The sequence below is a fragment of the Haliotis cracherodii genome, unplaced genomic scaffold (genome assembly GCF_022045235.1).
Source record: "Haliotis cracherodii isolate W230 unplaced genomic scaffold, xgHalCrac1.p SCAF_2, whole genome shotgun sequence".
Lineage (NCBI taxonomy): Eukaryota > Metazoa > Mollusca > Gastropoda > Lepetellida > Haliotidae > Haliotis > Haliotis cracherodii.
In genome coordinates this window covers 35,573,349-35,594,028 of record NW_027266275.1, presented here as the reverse complement: position 1 = coordinate 35,594,028, position 20,680 = coordinate 35,573,349, and the positions used below count along the sequence as shown (strand labels likewise).

The following is a 20,680-nucleotide window of genomic DNA, read 5'->3' as shown; positions in this document are numbered from 1 at the left end:
GCCTTACATATCTTTATTTCAATCACGGCGAGTGACCTTAAAGTGAGAGAAAGGCTTGTTGTCATGTTGTAATCGTTAACCGTTTGGTGAAACCGACAAGCAGGGCCATGTCACTGACACACCAAGACCCATAGAGAACCTGGGATTCGAACCAAAGATGACATTACGGCACGCATCTCTGTACAGGGAAATCTGGCGCCTCTTATTGATTCTGATTATTATACAGTTGTGATTTACTTGATTTCATTCATTGTGTATGAACTACCTATGTGGCGTCAGCAATGCACAGAGCGTCTACGGGATATTGACATGCTGGGAACTGGCAGACAATAAGTTTCAAAGTCTGTGATTAGCAGACTTTGGTATGAATAAACCCAAAATGATGACGATAGGCTCGTTCAGGACGTCCCAGGTGCAAGCGTTCATCAGGTTACGGGTCAGACGATTAGAAATCGTTACATGCAACTCATCTCCGTGCTCGACAGCCACGTGTTGCTCCCCCCCCCCCCCCCCCCCCCCCCCTTACAAATGGTCATATTGCCAAAAGACGTCAATGGTGTACACACCGTCGAAACTGGGGTAATCGTCTCTGGTCACGTGTCATATTTTCAGTCGAGTCCGATCCCCTTTACCCTTCCTTGATTGGCGTGGTCGTGCCTGGTGATGTCCAAATGAACGTCAAGCCAATGTCAACCTGAGACCTCATGACAGATTAAGCGGGGGATCGGTTATGGTGTGAAGTGGTATCACTATGACTGACCGAACACATCTCCATATTGTGCAAGCAAGGGTCACTGGACAACACTATCAGGACAACATACTGACACCCTTTGTTGTCCCGTGTGGGTCGGCGTTATATTCTATGTTTATAATTACCTATAGATGACCTATATGAATAAGAAGGTGATCACGATGTAACACGGTGACATCACTGGAAGGGTAGGATCTGCCAGCTCCTATCTTTGGGAGATTATATATGACCGCAGTCTTCAAAGATAAGACACTGGAAACTGAAGCATTACGCAACCTGCTGGTCTGAACAGCCTTTTGATCGTTGCCAGACTGCACACTGCAAACGTTTATTGTTGATTTTCTTCACAGTAAGGTAGGTCTTCACCAAGTATATCGCTCTTCCAAGCCGAGCTTTTAGGCTGGGCATTGGTCAACGGTCATCGCGCCAGAGTAGGAGTATTCAGGAACATGTTTAGGGGTAGAGATTGCAAGAGAACCACTTGTTCCATCGGAATTATGAATTCTTTACATGTTGCATTGCGGTTGCTTTGTGTACTGTTATATATGGCCATGACGGCACTCGTGTGTTTTGTAGGTGGAAAATCTGTTATTGTTTTAAATATTCAGTGGTATTAAGTGCCCGTTTGAATAGAAGGATATGCTACCATGGTGCACCATTATCCAAATGTTAGTTTGTGTGAACAGAACACATTGCTTGAAATATATTTATAGAGGTTATGCTAGGTTATCTGTGGGCGTGAGACTGACATGTGTTGAGTGGTTAGTTGGTTAACGCCGCACTCAGCAATATTTCAGCTATATGACGGCATGTACATAATCGCGTTTAGAGCAGACAATCTAGTGACTGACATCATAAGCATCGATCTACGCAGTTGAGATACACCAGTAAAAGATCCGGGTTAGAATATGCCATGCTTGCCGTAAAAGCGACTAATAGTATGCTTTTCGTAAGAGGCGAATTACGGGTATCGGGTGCGTGGCTCGATGCTCAAAGATGTCAAGCTTCAGACTGTGTAGTCCAGACTCGATTATTTACAGACCGGTGTGTGTGTGATATCTTAGTGAATGTGTGTGTGTGTGAATGAGTGAGTGAGTGAGTATGGTTTTACGCCGCTTTTAGAAATATTCCAGCAATATCACGGCGGGGAACACCAGAAATGGGTTTCACACATTGTACCCATGTCGGGAATCGAAACCGGGTCTTCGACGTGACGAACGAACGCTTTAACCAGTAGGCTACCCGACCGCCCCATATGCTATCTTAAGGACACCTCACGAAATACACATATTCTTGCGCATTTTATCACTAGAGTAATTATTAGTAATATGTAGAATAACCTATTCGCAACTCGCATTATACGTCCTCGTAAATTGATGTTGGAAGACCCTCGCCAAGGCTCTAAACATATGTAATTAATTCTCCGCGGGCAGATAATCCATAATTCCTCGTTGGTTGTTCTTCATTCAAACACTGTCAAATAGCAGGGTAATGTGTCAGCATCACAGTTTTAATATGAAAGCATCAAAATCAAAGGTGTCAATTTAAAAGTATTACTAACAAGGGTGTCAAATATCAAAGTATTAATATCAAGGGTGTCAATATCAAAATAACAATATCAAGGCTATCCATATTAAATATTAATATCAAAGTGTCAATAGCAAATAGTCATAGTAAAAAACTTATCTGTTCTTGAAATATGTTTGTTGCTCTCGCCAAAGTTAACCACTTGGCCAATCACTTGGGCTACGTATTGGAAGGTTAAGCGCATGTCAGTTGGCTGTCTGAAACGTCATTCAACAAAGCGTTATCATCTAGATCAATCTAACAATATTGTAACTCCGATCCCATAAAGACAATATCTCAGTTCCACAGGAGGCATTACTTAAAGCGTCACGACCTACGCTGATATATGGAAACATGCAATCAAGCCTAATTTCCCTTTAATTAAACTTTAGGCTTTATGAACACATATATGCGCACCTATACGTATCATTCCTGTCAAGCCAATGAGTTAGGATCCGTGTAAGTTGACTTATATCTTAATATAAGTAGGCTAATACCTTTAATGACAAGGCCAAGTATGACCTACTCCCAATTCTTCCAAATTGTACGAATAAAGAAATCACTTCACAGATCCGATCGTAGTTTTACTTTTTTCGTACGTCAACAAAATAGAAGCTTGAATACTGTAAAACAGCAACACATCTTATGTCATACAAATAACCAGTTCACCGGATCTCGATTCTCTATGATGGATATAGAAACATTATTATACATGATTTGTCAGACAGCTGCTTTAGACATGTCTGCACTGATATGTCTGGATGAAAAAAGGTAAACATACAAGATAGTTTTCTACATTTTAGACATATCTGCACTGCTATGTATGGTTGGGACAAAGGGTAAATATACCAGAACGTTTTATACACTCTCTAGACATGTGGGCACTGCTATGTATGGATAAAAAAAATGGTAAACATATAAGATCGTTTTCTATATACTTTAGAAATGTGGGCACTGATACATCAGGATAAAAAAATAGGTAAACATACAAGATCGTTTACTACATACTTTAGACATGCGGGCACTGCTACGTACGGATGGAACAAAGGGTAAACATACAAGAGCGTTTTCTACATACTTTAGACATGTGGGCACTTCTATGTCTGGAACAAAAGATAAATATACCAGATCGTTTTATAAATGTTTTGACACAGACCTTAAAATATATGTACTTTCAGAAATCGGTTCTCTGTACCTAATGCAACCACTGTTATCTGGTATAATTTCCGCACTGAACAATATTAACATATTTTTGGACATATCTGACATAGGCTAGGTGCAGTTATTTTCGTAATTAAATCAAGTATACATGCAGGAACCGTACATTTGGGCAACATGGAAGACTAGTACACCTTACATGTTTGTCTATATAAAGTTGTTCGTTTGTTTGTTTGTTGTTTAACGCCGCTCTCAGCAATATTTCAGCTATATGACGGCGGTCTGTAAATGATCATGTGGACCAGCCAAACCAGCGATTGACATCATAAGCATGAATCTGACATGAATTGGCATTCGGTGACATGCATCCGCCAAGTCAGAGAGCCTGACTATCCGATCCCGTTAGCTGCTTGTATGACATAAGGGGTGACTTCAACTTTCCAATATTCAACCTTCCCTTTATGTGTAGGAATATTCCGCCAGCTGCAGCCTATGTTCTCTTCCACAACGTTTGAGGTACAAGTGAGCATGTTCTGTCAACGAATCTTGCTCAAATGTTGTTTGATCAGGGTTACAACTTTCACGGCCCCAATAAAGATTTCAAAAGGTTTTATGGTAGACATGTGGATGCCATTTCAAGCCTTGGTAGCATCACTTGTGACTCATAAACACATGCTCATGATATTTCATCGTGCCACGGATTTATTATTATCATATGTCATTATGTCATTATTATCATTATTATTATTTAAGTCACACGATCACTGGAGACAGGACCTCGTGACGAGGAACACGCGATGACCTACGTTATCTGGGGTTATCTGGGGTATATAGTACACGCTTCTTCATATTCCATAATTTCACCTTCATTTGTCTTCCAGATGATCCCCCGGGCATCCTTGTTGCTGCTCCCCGTGGCGGGAGTCATCTTCCTGGCACTGCACGCTGTCCAAGGTGAGATAACTGTGTAATGACAAACACTTCTGTACATCAATTTCATAATACCATCATGTTACAGGTTCAGGGCACAGAAGAGTGTGTTACTACACCAACAGTCATACATGTCATCTACCATGTTTCAGGCTTAGGGCACAGGATGATGTGTTACTACATCAACTGTCATACATGTTATCTATCATGTTACAGGTTCAGACCTCAGGAGAGTGTGTTACTACACCAACTGGTCTCAGTATCGTCCCGATAAAGGGAAATACACGCCGGAGAATGTTAACCCTAACCTCTGCACGCACTACGTGTACGCCTTCGCCACGTTGCTAGGCAACAGGATCAAAGCTTTTGAATGGAATGACCTGTCCACAGCTTGGAGCAAAGGAATGTGAGTGTAATCTCAAATAATGGCTGAATTCAATCAGCATCGAGACGATTCCACCGTCAACCCGTTAATTGTGATCGACAGAATGATAGATTTATTTAGTCAAAGCATTGTATTCACTCAATCAGCTCTGATCGTGGGTTCGAATCCCAGATTCACCACGATTATAAAAGTTACTTTACCAGCATCATACCCGTGCTCAAGGCCGTAAGCGTCAACGATCTGCATCCCTTCCACAATAGGTGAGGTGAGGTGAGGTGAGGTGAGGTGAGGTGAGGTGAGGTGAAATGGAGCTTGACGTCGCGTCCAAGATTATTGCATAGCAACGCCTGATGCCGATTAATAGTGCTAGCACACTGAGATACCATGCCGCTGTTTAGCATGAATACCCCACACAGTATGCTGACTACGAGCCGACCAGTCCTTGTTTTAGCCCTTTAATGTGGAACGCCAGACAGGGTAACAAGAAGTACCATTTTTAACGTCTTTGAGTATGACGCGGCCGGGATTGAACCCGGGAACTTCCGCTTTCCGGGCTGACGCTCTACCACTAGACCACGGAGGTGGTCCTTCCACAGTAAGTCATAATTCCGGGATGTAACTCAAATACTGTTCAGGGTGCCGTTGCATCAAACTCAACAACTACCGCCGCTATTAGTCTCGAACAGTAGACAGTACAGGTTTACCTATATTTTGAAGACAGATTCAAAGATTCAAATGATGTTGATCACGAGTAACACGATTCTGTAAACTGTTTCTGAGTTGTTATGGTCTGTTAAATTTGACTTTTCAAGACATTTTTTAAAGGTTGGTATTACTCTATACATCACTTTACAGTATCAAGTGTATTTCATTTATTTTATCAGTGTCGACATATTTAATACGAGTGGCAAAGTCGTCTAAGGCTGTGTAGAGTTGCGTCCACGATCGTGGGTTCGAATCCCGGTTTAGCCTGATTATGTTTCTAGGTGTGTCAGCGCCATACCCGTGCTCGTGTGTGTCACCAAACATCTGAACGTCTAGACTTAAATTCAAACCTTCCTCCCACATGCATCTGACACATCGGGATATAACTGAAATAATGTTCAAAGCATCATTCACCATGCAGGTTCGAACGTTTTATGGCGTTGAAGAAAACCAATCCAAGCATGAAGACCCTGCTTGCTGTTGGGGGCTGGAATCTTAAGTCGATGCCGTTCCATGAGATGTCCCACACCCCCTCGGGGAGGAAGGAGTTCGCGGACTCCGTTGTCAAATTCCTCCGAGACAACAACTTCGACGGCGTGGATGTAGACTGGGAGTATCCTGCAAACAGAGGCGGTCCACCAGAGGATAAACATCACTATACCGAATTGCTTCAGGTAACAGTGAGGCGGGTTAGAAGAGATCATTCTAGGACAAGCCGAACCACAAACCCGCGCCCCTTGTAGCCATTATATAAACTTGGTTCCGTCTTGAAACAAAAATAGTAAAGAAGAAAGGTCTATTAATATTAACTGATTTGGTCTCTGACACAGTTTCTAAACGATTATCTATGACGGTGCATTCACATTATGTTCTGACTTAACATTGAACTGACATGACGCAAAATTCGATTTACATGGAATTAAACTTCGATTTGAAAACAAACAAACTTTGGGTTATCAACACTGGAAAACGATTGGAAACAATTAAAAGAATGATTTCAAACTTAAGGAAATGCAACTTGGCATTAATAGTAAAAATAAATGTGATAAAAACCTTGGCTTTGCCAAATATGGTTCATATATTAACTGCTTTACCAAATCCCCCAATATAATTTATACACGAATTAAACTTACAGCATTTTCTTCAACTTTATATAGAATGGACAGAGAAGAATAAAATTAGAAGAAGAATAGACCTAGTTAGAAAATTTGAAGATGGTGGCCTTAGAGTGGTTGATATTACAGTGTTTATTTACTCATTTAAGTTATCGCGTATCAAACCATATATTTCTAAACCAAAAATCTGAAGTATCATCTTTCAGATTTTCCCTAAAAAAAGGATATTTTCCGTTTACGGGCTAATATAAAAAACCACTTCCATATCACTAACCCATTTTGGATAGACAGATTAGTTGCTCGGAACAAATAAACTCTTCCAAAAAGGAAACGCAAGGCCAGATTTGTGTGAGATAGGAAAATACATCTATACGAGGAACCGTACAGGAGATTGAGCAAAATGTAGCGGAGAGAACACTTGGTGATTGTAGTCGACTCAGTTATCGGTACATAGGAAAAGTCTGAGGCGAATGTCAGCTACCATCAATAACACGTATGTCCCCCGTTGGAATCGATAGCGGCCTGACATATCCTGCCCATGGAAGAGACGAGTATGCGAAACCCATCCTAGGGAATGGTAGCCAACTCGGCCTGCAACGCAAAAACCAACTGCTGCAACGTCCAAAGTTGTGGTTGACGTCGGCGTAGCCGTCTACCCAATTCATCCCACAGGTGCTCTATTAGTTCAAATCCGAAGATCTGGAAGGCCAGGGGAAAACATCAACGTTGTTGTCGTGTAGACAGGCTCTTGTGACAGGCTGCAATTGGGAGGACGTGTGGAAGGATAATTTCGTTGATGTATCGTTGAGCCGTAAGATTACCCTGGATATGGACCAAACCTGTCCTGCCATGATGTGAGATAACTGCCCACATCATAACGCTACCCCCATAAAACCTGTCCACTTCCTGTGCGCCGTTGCCGGCGTAACGTTCTCCCCGACGTCTGTAAACCCGTGCTCTTCCATCCCCTCGACGGAGTAGAAATCTTGATTCGTCGCTGAACCAGACATCTCTCCATCGCAGTTGAAGCGATACATTTTGTTGACGACACCAATGCAGTCGTTGTTGACGATGTTATCGACTCAATATGACGCGTCGAACAGGACGTCTTGCTGGTAGAACTGCTGCTCTTAAACGGTTTAGTCTGGTCGGAGATTCTGCGCAGTCCGGGTATTTGGGATGCGGTTGACGTGGCTGTGGTCGTCCTTCCACGTAGGTGGCGCAGTCGGATGTAGCGATCTTGGGCGGGGGTGGTTACTCTTGGTCGTCCCGATCTTTGCCGATCACGTGTTGACCCATGATGCTGTTGAAATGTGATGGTGCTGGGCTGCCTTGTGATGGTGCTGGGCGCTACATTGAATAACCAGGCTACAGCTGATCGGGATCCTCCTGCCTACAAGCGGCCTATGACGTTGTTTCTTTGCACTTCTGTTAAACTTGGCATGTTCGATTGACGCAGATGCCAGGCAATCCAAAACCCTGCACTTCTAATACCGTTCTAATACCGAGAAGCTCCATGGCCCTTTTGTTAATGTACTTGCGTTTATTCGAATCGTAAGTGTTTCCCGACTAATGGTTTGCATGTCCTTGTATTTTAACTATATAGAAAAAATCTACAATAGATAGTTACAAAATATAAGAATTTCAGATTACATTCCTACACAAAATTATATACTCTAAAAAGTAATTGTTAAAGATGAACTTGATTGACAACAAGCCTAGTTGTGTTCATTTTGCAATTCTGACAATGAAAACATTGCTCAGGTATATTTAGAATCTCGTACGTGAAATAAGTCTGAAATGAATTTAATGCTTTTATAAATCATGTTATTTTAGGACATGTTATTATTACAAAACAAGATATTTATTTTGGAGGTACAAATAACGTCTTATTGAATCAGTTATTAATATTAGCAAAATGACACATTTACGTAACAAATATTAAACGAATAAAACCATGTTTTAAATCAGATAGACTTGGTATCTTGTTAGACACAGACCATGCATTTTAACCAAGAATATTGGCCAAGTGATGAAAGCGTTCGCTCGTCATGACGAATGCCTGGGTTGGTTCCCAACGAGTGCAATGTATGAAACCCATTTGTGGTGTCCCCTACCGTGAAGTTGCTGGGATATTGTCAAAAACGGTTCGATTATTTACGATTTGGTATGGAAAAGCAGGAATATTGTTAAATAACATACATTCACTGATTCAGTTTAGAAATGAAATGTGACTCAGTATGTCACATATATTTTACAAACGTTAAGACAATCTACATTGGACTGGAATAGCCGAATAGAGAATTGTTTTCAGGCACTGTACGATGCTTTTGTGGCGGAAGCGCAGCAATCTGGTAGACCCCGACTGATGTTGACGGCGGCCGTGGCGGCGGGAAAACCCAATATTGACACTGCATACGAAATCCCGGAAATATCAAAGTAAGTGGTAGAAGTCACACGACCGGGAAGATGTTGTAAGTGAGAGACTAACAGTCACATAAGGGGATCGGATTTCTAAACAAACAAATTTGCATAGAAAATATACTGAAAGCAGTGATGGAGAAATATTCTGTTTCTAACCAGACACATAAGAAGGTTAAATGATCGGCCCCTAGCGTATTTTCACTGAGGCAAAATTAAGTAGACGCAGCAAGCATTTTTTAGTAGATGTTAAAGCCTTATCCTGCCACCTTTATATTCTGGTTCTGCATCATTTTGTGTTTTGATGCTGCCTAGGATCGTGGACTTCATTAGTGTGATGACCTATGACCTGCACGGCAGTTGGGAGGACCACACCGGTCACAACAGCCCTCTGTATCCACGTATTGACGAGACCAACGATGACAAGTACCTTAATCTGGTAAGTGAGTGCGCGGGGTTGGGTAGCTTAGTGGTTAAAGCTTTGGCGTGACACGCCGACGAGCAAGGTCAGATATCCCAAATAGGTAAAATCCATGAAGGCCAATCGTTGTGTCCCCTTGCCGTGGACATATTGCAGTGTAATGACTATCACCTTATCCATGTATAAAACGAGGACTCAGTAAATGATTGGCTTTTGATTTTGTGAATAAAATAATTTCATATCAATTTTTGTTTTAGCATTGGGCAGCTGAATACTGGGTGAAGATGGGCGCTCCTAGAGAGAAACTCAACATAGGCGTGGCTCTATATGGTCGTACGTTCACCCTGTCAACTGCTGACAACACCCTAGGTGCACCTGCCAAAGGCCCCGGCGCAAAAGGACCGTACACAGGCGAGGCGGGCTTCCTGTCTTACCAGGAGGTGACTTCCCTTCGAAACATATACTGAACCAAATTAAAAACTTCACAATCCTAAAATTTTAACATTTGACCAGTTATCATTGTGGGCCCTTATTGTGTATTGAAACAGTAATGGCCACGTATTGTCTTCAGGTAACACCCGTTTTTGTGCAGGTGAATCGATCAAAATCATGTGCACAGCACTACAGTGGCAAAAGTGGTTTTTCACGTGCAACTGGTCACGTGGCAATAATACCGCACGTGTTTTCAGCCATACTTGTTAGCAGTCATTAACAAAAAAATAAAAACTCAAGAAAACAGAAGTCTTTACGGCCATTTGTCATGCCACGCCTTTCAAATGTGCAACGTGAACGTGCCATCGGCATGTTGCAGACGGGAACGTCCGTAGCTGAAGTAGCAAGGACGATGGGTTGTAGTCGACGGACTGTTTATGATTTACAGACGCGTCTACAGCAAACGGGTACCACCGCTGATCGCCCTCGGCCAGGTCGACCACGTGTGACGTCACATGCAGAGGATCGTCAGATTGTCTTACGTCACCTCCGTAACCGATTTTTGACGGCTACATCAACCCCGATGAATCCCGATTTAATCTTTGATTTGCTGATGGTAGGGGGAGGGTGTGGAGGCGCCATCATGAACGTTACGCCAATTGTTGTGTCCAGGAAGTTGACAGATCTCGAGGCGGAAGTGTCATGGTGTGGGGTGCTTTCTGTGGCAATGCACGTTCCAGGCTTCTTGTCATCGGTGGCAACCTCAACGCTTCTGCTTACCGCGACCAGGTACTGGCACCAGAACTTCTGCCTTTTATGGCAGCACATGGACCCGGTTTGATCTTCCAACACGACAATGCCAGACCCCACAGAGCAATTTTGACAAGGAATTTCCTTCAGAATGCTGGAGTCAACGTCATGGACTGGCCGTCAAGGTCTCCCGACCTCAATCCCATCGAACACGTCTGGTCTGCTCTTGGCAGAAGTCTGCGCACTCTCCAGAACCAACCACAGAATTTGCAAGATCTTGGCACCATATTGCAGCAACAATGGCGTCGTCTTCCAAATCATGTATCCACAAGCATCACAAGATTCATGCGGAGGTGTTGTGTGGCAGTTGTCAACGCACATGGTGGCCATACACGCTACTGAACTTGTGTGCCATCAGATTCTAGTGCTTGGGACTTAACTTGATTTAACTTGTTCATGTTATTACCGAATACCGTAGGTGCTTGGAACAAATTATGGTTACCACCGTTAATTAAAATCCTTCTTTGAACATTAATGATTTAAAATTACCTTCTCTGATACATTGGTCCGTTGTATATCATATATGGGATTATTTTCAAAAATGTGAAGTTTTTAATTTGACTCAGTATATTTTGATATCCATGACACGTGAGCTTCACGTTCGAACCATTAGCTCTTGGATCACTGTTATGTTGGAGAAAGTGGTTTTTTTTCTTGTTTAGAATGAAATATGAAGGTGGTTCATACATATATGTCCTCTGACCACTTTGGATATAAATTATTTTACGATACCAATTTTTCTTATTTTCTTACGTTCATTGAAAATCAACATGGACATGTTATGGTTTCAGATTTGTGAAATGGAGCAAAATGGTGGCAAAATTGTTGATATTCCCGAACAGCGAGTCCGCTATATTACCCGGGCCGACCAGTGGGTGGGCTACGACGACAAACTGAGTCTCCGGCAGAAGGTACGCTGATATGGGATGTAGAGTGAAGTGAGTGCGTTACGACGACAATCAGGGTCTGCTTGAGGAGGCAAGCACATGTTGGATGTAGGGTGAAGCGAGGGGGTTACGACGACAATCAGGGTCTCCGACAGCAGGTACGCTGATGCTGGATGTGGGGTGATGTGGGTTGGCTTCGACGACAATCGGGGTCTCGGCAGAAGGTAAGCATATGTTGGATGTAGGGTGGAGTAGATGTGCTACGACGACAAACGGGGTCTCCGGCAGAAGGTAAGCAAGCATATGTTGGATGTAGGGTTGAGTGGGTGGACTACGACGACAATCGGGGTCTCCGGCAGAAGGTAAGCAAGCATATGTTGGATGTAGGGTGGAGCGGGTGGTCTATGACGACAATCGGGGTATCCGGCAGAATGTAAGCAATGATGGATGTAGGGTGGAGTGGGTGGACTATGACGACAATCGGGGTCTCCGGCAGAAGGTAAGCAATGTTGGATACAGGGTGGAGTGGATGGGCTACGACGACAATCGGGGTCTCCGGCAGAAAGTAAGCAATGTTTGAGAAGAGTCCTAAGACAATGATAGCTAACATGAGCGTTTCCTGAATGGCACTTAGCGTCACAACGGCACGTCTAATGCGCCGTAAATCGCTCTGCAGATCTGTGCCCTTTAGTCATAGGTTCCAATCCCAGATTAATCCCAGATTAACGTCGCGTCCAAGATTATTGCACTATATAGCGACGTTTAAAACCCGTTCAAAGCAGTGTTAAATAAAAGCTAAAAGCAGAGTTCATTGTACGATCCCGAGCATATTAAAAACATATGGTTTTCTTATGAATTACTATCAAATAGTGGCAATACCAGGTGAGCGGAAAGGTGAGTCACAAACACATGCAAATGGGAGTCAATTATTCACCTGAATATAAAATGGTACAAGGCTAAATAAGGAATTGCATAGGTCACTGAACCAATCTCCCTGTTCTCCTCTTGCTGCAGGTGTGCTACATCAAGACGTCCGGCTTTGGAGGCGTCATGGTGTGGGCCCTGGACTTGGATGACTTCTCAGGGGCCGACTGTGGCCAAGGCCCCTATCCCCTACTCCACGCCATCGTGGACGAACTCGCCACCCCAGACAGAACAAACTGTGTAGGACCAGGGCCGTAAGATTTTAGATTTGTTTTGAAGACCAGTAAGTTGTGTATATATATCCAACACAAGCATTTTTATAGGTTAAAGCAATGCCGTTACCTTCTTTAGTTGTCATTGTATTGGCGGTGGGAACACGAGTAGCTCAGTTGTCTAAGATACAATTATCGTGGGTTCGTATTCCAGGCCCCTGTTTATAGTCCTTTGGTTGTCAACACCGTACGCGAGATCGTTGGTTTGACGAAGAGAATAACCGTCCTAGATTGCATCACCTCGGGCTTTTCTCTCACATAACACATAGTGATATAACTGAAATACTGTCCATAGCGGTGTTAAACCAAACTAGCCCACTCACTCAATTCACTCGCTGTTGCGGTATATGTAGGCCCGGTTGTTGACGATGCTAATGATGGATTATCATAATTACAATGATAAACACTATCACAGAAATTTACAGAAAGGCCTTACATTTTGTTACTTGTTTTACGGTATCGCCGATCTCCCAAATAGAAGTGCTAAGATCAGTATTGCAAATTGTTTTAAATGTTGCCGACGGTAAGATTCGTTTCGATAACAAAACATCAACTCACATATTGGTATCGCCAGACATGTTCATCTCCACCTACTGTCCCAATTATACGACAAAGCCCCTCCGAATTCCTTCGAAAGCGTAACCGACTAATGTTTAAGAAATATATTCCGTAAACCAAACAATTAAACAAATCTGTTCTAATCTCCTTTCCTAACCCCAGGCACCAGGATATTCACCACGAATCCGCCACCACTCAGCGTCCAGCGATCACCACTCGGAAACCCAACACTCCCCCGCACGTCGTTGTGACGAACCCACCACACATCACCAACGGCCCAGTTTACAGTATGTGTTATTATTTGTTTGTTGTTTAACGCCGCATACAGAAATATTCCAGCTATATGACGTCATCTACGTAAATCGAGTTTGGGCCAGACAATCCAGTGACTGACATCAAAAGCATCGATCTACGAAACTGGGATACCATGACATGCATCAACCAAGTCAGCGAGGCTGACAAATCCGATCCCGTTAGTTGCCTCTTACGACAAGCAAGGGTTGCTGAAGAACAAGATGTTCACGGGATGTTTACAGTATGTAGCGATCGTTCTAATATTAGCATGCCTTAAAGCGGCCGTTTAACAAGCGGTCTGGGCACGATACCATGTTTACTCCATTACTTCGTCTTGCGAGACACGTTTAATCGAGATGTTGAACATTATGCCGAGGCAGGAATGTTCACAAGCCTGTAACAAACTTTACATTTCAAGACTTCTTGAAATATGAGAGAACCATGGGACTATAGCACATTTTGAAAGTCCAAAAGAACCAGAGAACATTTTACAAAATCAACACCCGTGTCCCGAAAGCGTTATCGCTTCTGTGCCGCAGTCATCGCCTGTCAAATTTGCACTGAAATTATTCCAAAAATTAAGCTGAGACAAATATTTTCGAAGTTGTTCAAAGTTTTCACCTCGCCCAAATACTTTTATATATTTGAGTGCAAACTTTGTCTTCTGATGTGGTAGTCATCTTTGATAAGCCATTCGAGTGAGTGAATTGAGTTTAACATCGCTTTGAACAGTATTCCCGTTATATCACGTTGCGTCAGCTTAATGTGGGAGGAAGGCCAAATCTCATGCAGGTCTCAGAGGTTTACCACTTCGTTGAAACCCACGAGCTAGGTTATGGTGCTGACAAACCTAGAAACATAATCGTGGCGAACCGGGTTTCGAACCAACAATCATAGGTTTCTGGTGTGTCCAAGGGACGCAACTCTGTACAGCGTATTGCAGCTCCCTACTGAGCCATCCGTGTTCCCTGTGAAGCCATACGAAATAAGACCAGTGCTCTGAACGTGGTGACTCCACGATCGAGGCAAGGAAAGCAGGCATGACATGTGTTAGAACTAGGCCTTGGTCTAGGTTTGTGGACACGTTTGCCTCGGAAAGATGTATGTGGTATTACTAACGTGTGCACAAAGGGGATTCCATCGCAATGTATTTAGGTCACGTGTTACTGCAGGTCTTCTAGCCTATACGTATTATTCGATGACTATCTTTAATATTGGTATCGTTATCAACTTATCATAATAGTGCAGTGGAATCTCAGGGATCTTTATTCTAGATACTATTAGAATCCACTTATTAAATGCTGACAGAGGCAAGGTACTTTTAACATGAATTGAATGGGGTTTCGATATGTGGTTGCCTGAATTTTATTCATTAATATCAGTAACTGCATGCTGATACGTGATATATTAAAGAATTCGTCCGATCGATAATCACGTGGTGAATATTGTCATCAGAGGAAATCCAATTCCATTTTGAAAAAAAAAATTCCATTGATGAAAAATATAGATGTTCGCGAAAAGAGTAGGAAGCAAAATCACCGTTACTCATTTTTAAAAAAAATCAAAACAATCAATAAAGCAGAGTGCGAACAGGTATTTACTTATTGCATGCATGCATTACATACATAAACTCAACTGTGGTGAATACTTCACAGAACCATTACCTCTCGCATTTTTAGAGATTTGTGCCGGTCAAGTGAACTCATGTTTATTTAAACAAATCTGCGTCATTCTATCGTTCAAACGAGTCATTATATTGTTTAAATGTTGTTTTGTTTTTCGGTGTGAAATTTGCTAGTAAATATTTCAGATATTGTATAATCCTTCAAATGTATTCAGTAAAAAGGCCACCGTCCCTTATTACAGTGAAAGCACAAACGGTTTCAAAACGGCGTTGTACCACGCGTACAGTAAAACAGTACAGTATTATATTAATGGACATCAGTGATTTTCAGATACTTTTTCTTTATTTTACAGCTAAGAAAATATATTTCGACAAGGCATTGACAGTTGTGACATGAAAAGAACTAAAAAGTTGTATACATTTACTTTCTGATGGATACTGCCAATAATATTCATGTAAAGTGTGATGCCTAAGATCATCAAGAAAATGGGCGAGTGAGTGAGTATGGTTTTACGCCGCTTTTAGCAACATTCAAGCAATATCACGGCGGGGGACACCAGAAATGGGCTTCACACATTGTACCCATGTCGGGAATCGAACCCGGGTCTTACCCGACCGCCGCAGAAAATGGGCGAACATGACAAACGTGCTACTCTGATTCCACAACAGGGATTATACAAAGTAGACATAATCTTTCATATCTTCATTACCTGAACATCAAACTTAGTTTTGTACGCTGGAATATAATAAAATATGTATAATGTTGTGTTACATTATGTCATCTATAACGGTGTTCATACTAAAAAAGCGACAAAACCCTTTCCATATCCAATAGAAATCTCTACTAAAAGCATTAAGTCGATTGTAATATTCCGACTATATCATGAGCATGTGTTTATGAATAAATATCAACTTGTGATGATACCAGGAGTTCGCGAAAAGGTGAGCGTATCCTGCCCCACAGGTTACAACAGTCACAAACATATGCAAAGGCAAGTCAATTCAATTGTTCACCTGAAAACAAGTCAAATTAAGGAATTGCATCGAACATCATTCTTGTCACTGATGCGTCAAATGTGGAAATGTCCTCCACATGTCTACCATATATTACTGAGGCTTTGAATATTGTAACCTTGATCAAACAACTTTTGAACAATTAGATAACACTAAAACACACATAAACATACACATTTCCTATTCAGGACTCTACAATTCCCCTTCATCGTGAATATAAAACGGTCGACCCAAAACTCGACCCAAAACTCGACCCAAAGACGATCCTCTTTGTGGCTTTCAGACAGTACATACTATCCTTTTGTTCTAGCTACGCCGCGCATTCAGCACGGCACGAACTTCTGCTATGGCCGAATCAGCGACTTCTACCTTAGCCCCTACAACTGTGCGGAATACTTCATCTGTGCCAATAACATGACCTTCACGGCCAACTGTGCCCCTGGGTTACACTTCAACCCTAAAGCCAAATATTGCGACCGTGCAGCCAACGTCCCATGTAACAGTGGCAAAAACACACCCGGGCCCACACACTTCGTCAGCAAGAGGCCTCAGGTCACTACGGCTCCACCACCTACAAGTACAACTAGCACCACGACTACCAGCACTCCGAGGTTAACTGTTCAACCAATAACGCCAAAGCCATACACACCAATCCGTACCACACAAAGGCCCTACACACAGAGGCCCTACACACAGGTGCCTTACACACAGAGGCCTTACAAACCCAAACAAACTACTGGGAACCGTGAGTACTATTTCTATCCAATGTCATCGACTATAATCTAGTGGGGTTTTTAAATTCATGAAATCATATTAATGTAAACTATATTTATTTCTTGCCCGTGAAGAGATCACCCGTTTAATAAACATACAGCTGTATTACACATTGTGTAATACCAAAGCGCGTGCTTAAGGACTGCGGGAACAAATTTCACGAACAAATATTGAAAACTCTCAACATCCCTGGACTTTGGTGTCTTTCCTTTCATCAGATCAAATATTATTTCCTCACCATCGGTATATTCTGACAGTGTGGCCTGTGAATAGTGTGTCGTGGCTGTCGTTCTTGTGATCTCTACCAGTGTGCCGGTTTTCGCTTATGTTTCTAGTTCAATTTCTGTGTCTCTATTTCTAGATATGTTCAACCACGCTCTGCTACCTTGTTGTTGTTAGTGACTATATCCATTATTGTAATTACCTCTACCGAGGGTTCAGTCTGGACAGAAAAAAAGGAGTGTTGGTAAACTGACTAAATCGGCTGGAAAATCACCGCTATGTGTCTAATAGTAATACAACATCATCCCACAGTATGTTGTTAGTAGATTCATAAATTATAATTATATACAATACCTTTATTTCACCATGTATTGATATACTAACTACATGTCGCCATCTATATGGAACTATCATTCAAACGTTGTTTTCTGCCACTCAGCACATCAGGGCATGAGCATTCTAAACAGCTTAGGCCATTTTGTCATTGTTTTATGGATCAGTCTTCAACAGTACAATGTTAAATTACAATTCTTCTCATATTATTCAGCCCATATTTGTTTGCTAACTTTAAACCTTAGGTTTCAAAGGCCTTTTGAGAAATACAAAACACATTAATTTAAATACACAGCGGAGCGCTTAGGTCTTAGGTTAATAAGAAAAACTGGTCGCCTTCCAACCCTAATTTTATTGTCACACTTGTATTTGTCGATAATAGCCGATAAAGCCTTAAAACAAGAATTGAAACTGGTCCGCCCTTACAACAGGCATTCTATGATGACGTTGCTTAATCCAAATAAAGAAGGCGCCTCAACGGTTCCGTGGATAGAGCGTGTGCTCAGAGAACGGAATGTCGGTGGTTCGATGGCCTTACCTCCTTCATTTTCGGCAATAATAGTCGAGAAATCCTTAAAACAAGAATTAAAACTGGTACGCTCTTACAACAGGCATTCTATGATGACGTTGCTTAAGTATAATAACGTGAGTGAGTGAGTGAGTATGGTTTTTTACGCCGCTTTTAGCAATATTCCAGCAATATCACGGCGGGGGACACCAGAAATGGGCTTCACACATTGTACCCATGTCGGGAATCGAACCCGGGTCTTCGGCGTGACGAGCGAACGCTTTAACCACTAGGCTACCCGACCGCCCAAGTATAATAACGAAGCCGTGTCCTTGGTGCAGTGTATAGAGCGTCTGCCCGGAGAGCGGAAGGTCGGTGTTTCGATGCTCTGGCCGCCTCAGTGGTGCAGTGAATAGAGCGGAAGGTCGGTAGATCGTATCTTCCCGAGGGAAGGGAGTTAAGTGACTATAAAAGTCCAGTATCCACCCTTGGCTGGTGAGGTGAAATGGGGTTTAACGTCGCGTGCAAGATTATTGCACTTATATAGCGACGTGCATGTACGGGTGTGTGTTTGTGTGGCTGCTTGTGCTAGTCCGGACTGATGCCGATTTATAGTGCTAGCTCATTGAGATACCATGCCGCAGTTTAACATGAATACCCCACTCAGGCACAGTATACTGACTCCGAGTCGACCAGTCCTTGTTTTAGCCCCTTAATGCCGAGCGTCAGACAGGGTAACAACAAGTACCATCTTTTAACGTCTTTTGGTATGACGCGGTCGGGATCGAACCCCGGACCTTCCGCTCTCCGGGCGGACGCTCTAGCACTAGACCACGGAGGCGGTTAGATATATTTAGGCTTAGTTTACGTGTATATGCATAGTCCAATCAAAGTCGAGGAACGAAATCGACATCCGGTTCGTTAACTGTCGTACAGATTTGACGCACTTCCCGAAGTAAGACCCGTTTTATAACAATATAGATTTTGATTATAAATCCGGTTGCCTTGACTGGGCGCCGCCATTTTGTTTGAAGCAAATGCAAGTGATATGCGAGGTGGAATCTGATTGGTCAGTTGGAGGGACATAGAGGGTCAGTGGGAGAGAATGGTTGGATGGCCTGGCCGCACCATATCAACAGTTTAAGTGAAAAGCTGGTTCTTGTTGTCGTCCTGCGTAAAAAGATATTCGGGATTAGATGGATGAAGCAAGTCCGTTCGGAGTCGGTATACTTTTGTTTGGGTGGCGTATCGTTTTTACACTGTGGCAAGGTATCTCATTTGGCAAGCGCTGTAAAACCGGCATAAGTGTGATCTAGTGCAATCACACACACACGCAAACACACACACAATCACACACACAAACACACACAATCACACACACAAACTCAATCACACACACAAACACACACAATCAAACAATCACAAACACACACAGACACACAATCACACACACAATCACACACACAAACACATACATACACATACACACAATGACACACACAAACACACACACGCAAACACATACACAATCACGTATAAACACACACACAATCACACACACGCATTCACACACACACAATCACACACACACAGACACTAACACAATCACATACACACAATCACACACACAATTACACACACAATCACACACACATACACACACAATCACACACACACAAACAATCACAAACACACACAGACACACAAACACACACAGACACACAAACACACAATCACACACACAAACACATACACAAACACATACACACAATCACACACACACATAAACACACACATTCACACAAACGCATTCACACACACACACAAACACACACACAAAATCACACAATCACACACACTCACAATCACATAATCACTCACACTCACCCTCACGCATGTCACACACACACACATGCATGTCGCATTATATGTGAAAAAACCTTCAATGCGAAGTTAAACCCGATTTCATACGCATCCTAACCAAATGAGGAGTTACACACCGTAGCATATCGTTGTTTTGTAACTCAAACTAACACTACTACCCTAACCAACCTCTACTCTACAGCTGCAGAGAAAACCATTGGCGACTTCTGTGAACGTCGTGGCAACGGCCTATACCGTGACCCCTACAGTTGTTCGAAGTACTACGAATGCTTCATGCACCTTGGCTTCGAGAGGACCTGCCCCGAATACGAGGTGTTCAACGAGCGCGTCCAAGCCTGCGACTATGCCTACAGAGTGCCCGGATGTTGACGTCATCAAGAACACCCGTCTGTGTACAAATAAACCAGCGGCACATTGCGTGTTGTGTTGTATTGTCTACGTCTTTGGGGTGAATGATTGAGTAAAGTTTTACGCCCCTCATAGCAATATTCCAGCAATGCCACGGCGGGAGACACTAGATATTAGCTTTACATATTTTACCCATGTGGGGAACGAACCCGGGCCTTCCACATTAGGAGCAAATGCTATCCACCGTCCTAACGTTCATTTGGGTAATTTAACAGTTCTTGCAACAACAAAGGATATTTTGTGTTGCAGAATACGGTGGTAAGACAAATATTGTAAACACATAT

At 42.6% G+C, this 20,680-nt stretch overlaps 1 protein-coding gene across 1 annotated transcript; it reads left to right on the top strand.

Moving 5' to 3' along the window:
* The first annotated feature begins 993 nt into the window (after window positions 1-993).
* Window positions 994-20,405, top strand: LOC139468035 (chitinase-3-like protein 2). The gene is made up of 12 exons (XM_071249721.1): window positions 994-1,105; window positions 4,357-4,429; window positions 4,622-4,811; window positions 5,917-6,169; window positions 8,925-9,049; window positions 9,347-9,470; window positions 9,710-9,892; window positions 11,486-11,605; window positions 12,596-12,759; window positions 13,498-13,622; window positions 16,578-17,012; window positions 20,170-20,405. Exons 2-12 carry the CDS (start codon window positions 4,357-4,359, stop codon window positions 20,355-20,357), a joined length of 1,980 nt encoding a protein of 659 aa, XP_071105822.1. The 5' UTR covers window positions 994-1,105; the 3' UTR covers window positions 20,358-20,405.
* Window positions 20,406-20,680: the final 275 nt, after the last annotated feature.

Bases quoted from the DNA above. Each gene is read 5' to 3' on its own strand.
- LOC139468035 (XM_071249721.1), top strand. From the start codon at position 4,357: ATGATCCCCCGGGCATCCTTGTTGCTGCTCCCCGTGGCGGGAGTCATC. The intron at 9,050-9,346 runs GTAAGTGGTAGA...GATGCTGCCTAG, and splicing joins GAAATCCCGGAAATATCAAA to GATCGTGGACTTCATTAGTG. The intron at 17,013-20,169 runs GTGAGTACTATT...TCTACTCTACAG, and splicing joins CAAACAAACTACTGGGAACC to CTGCAGAGAAAACCATTGGC.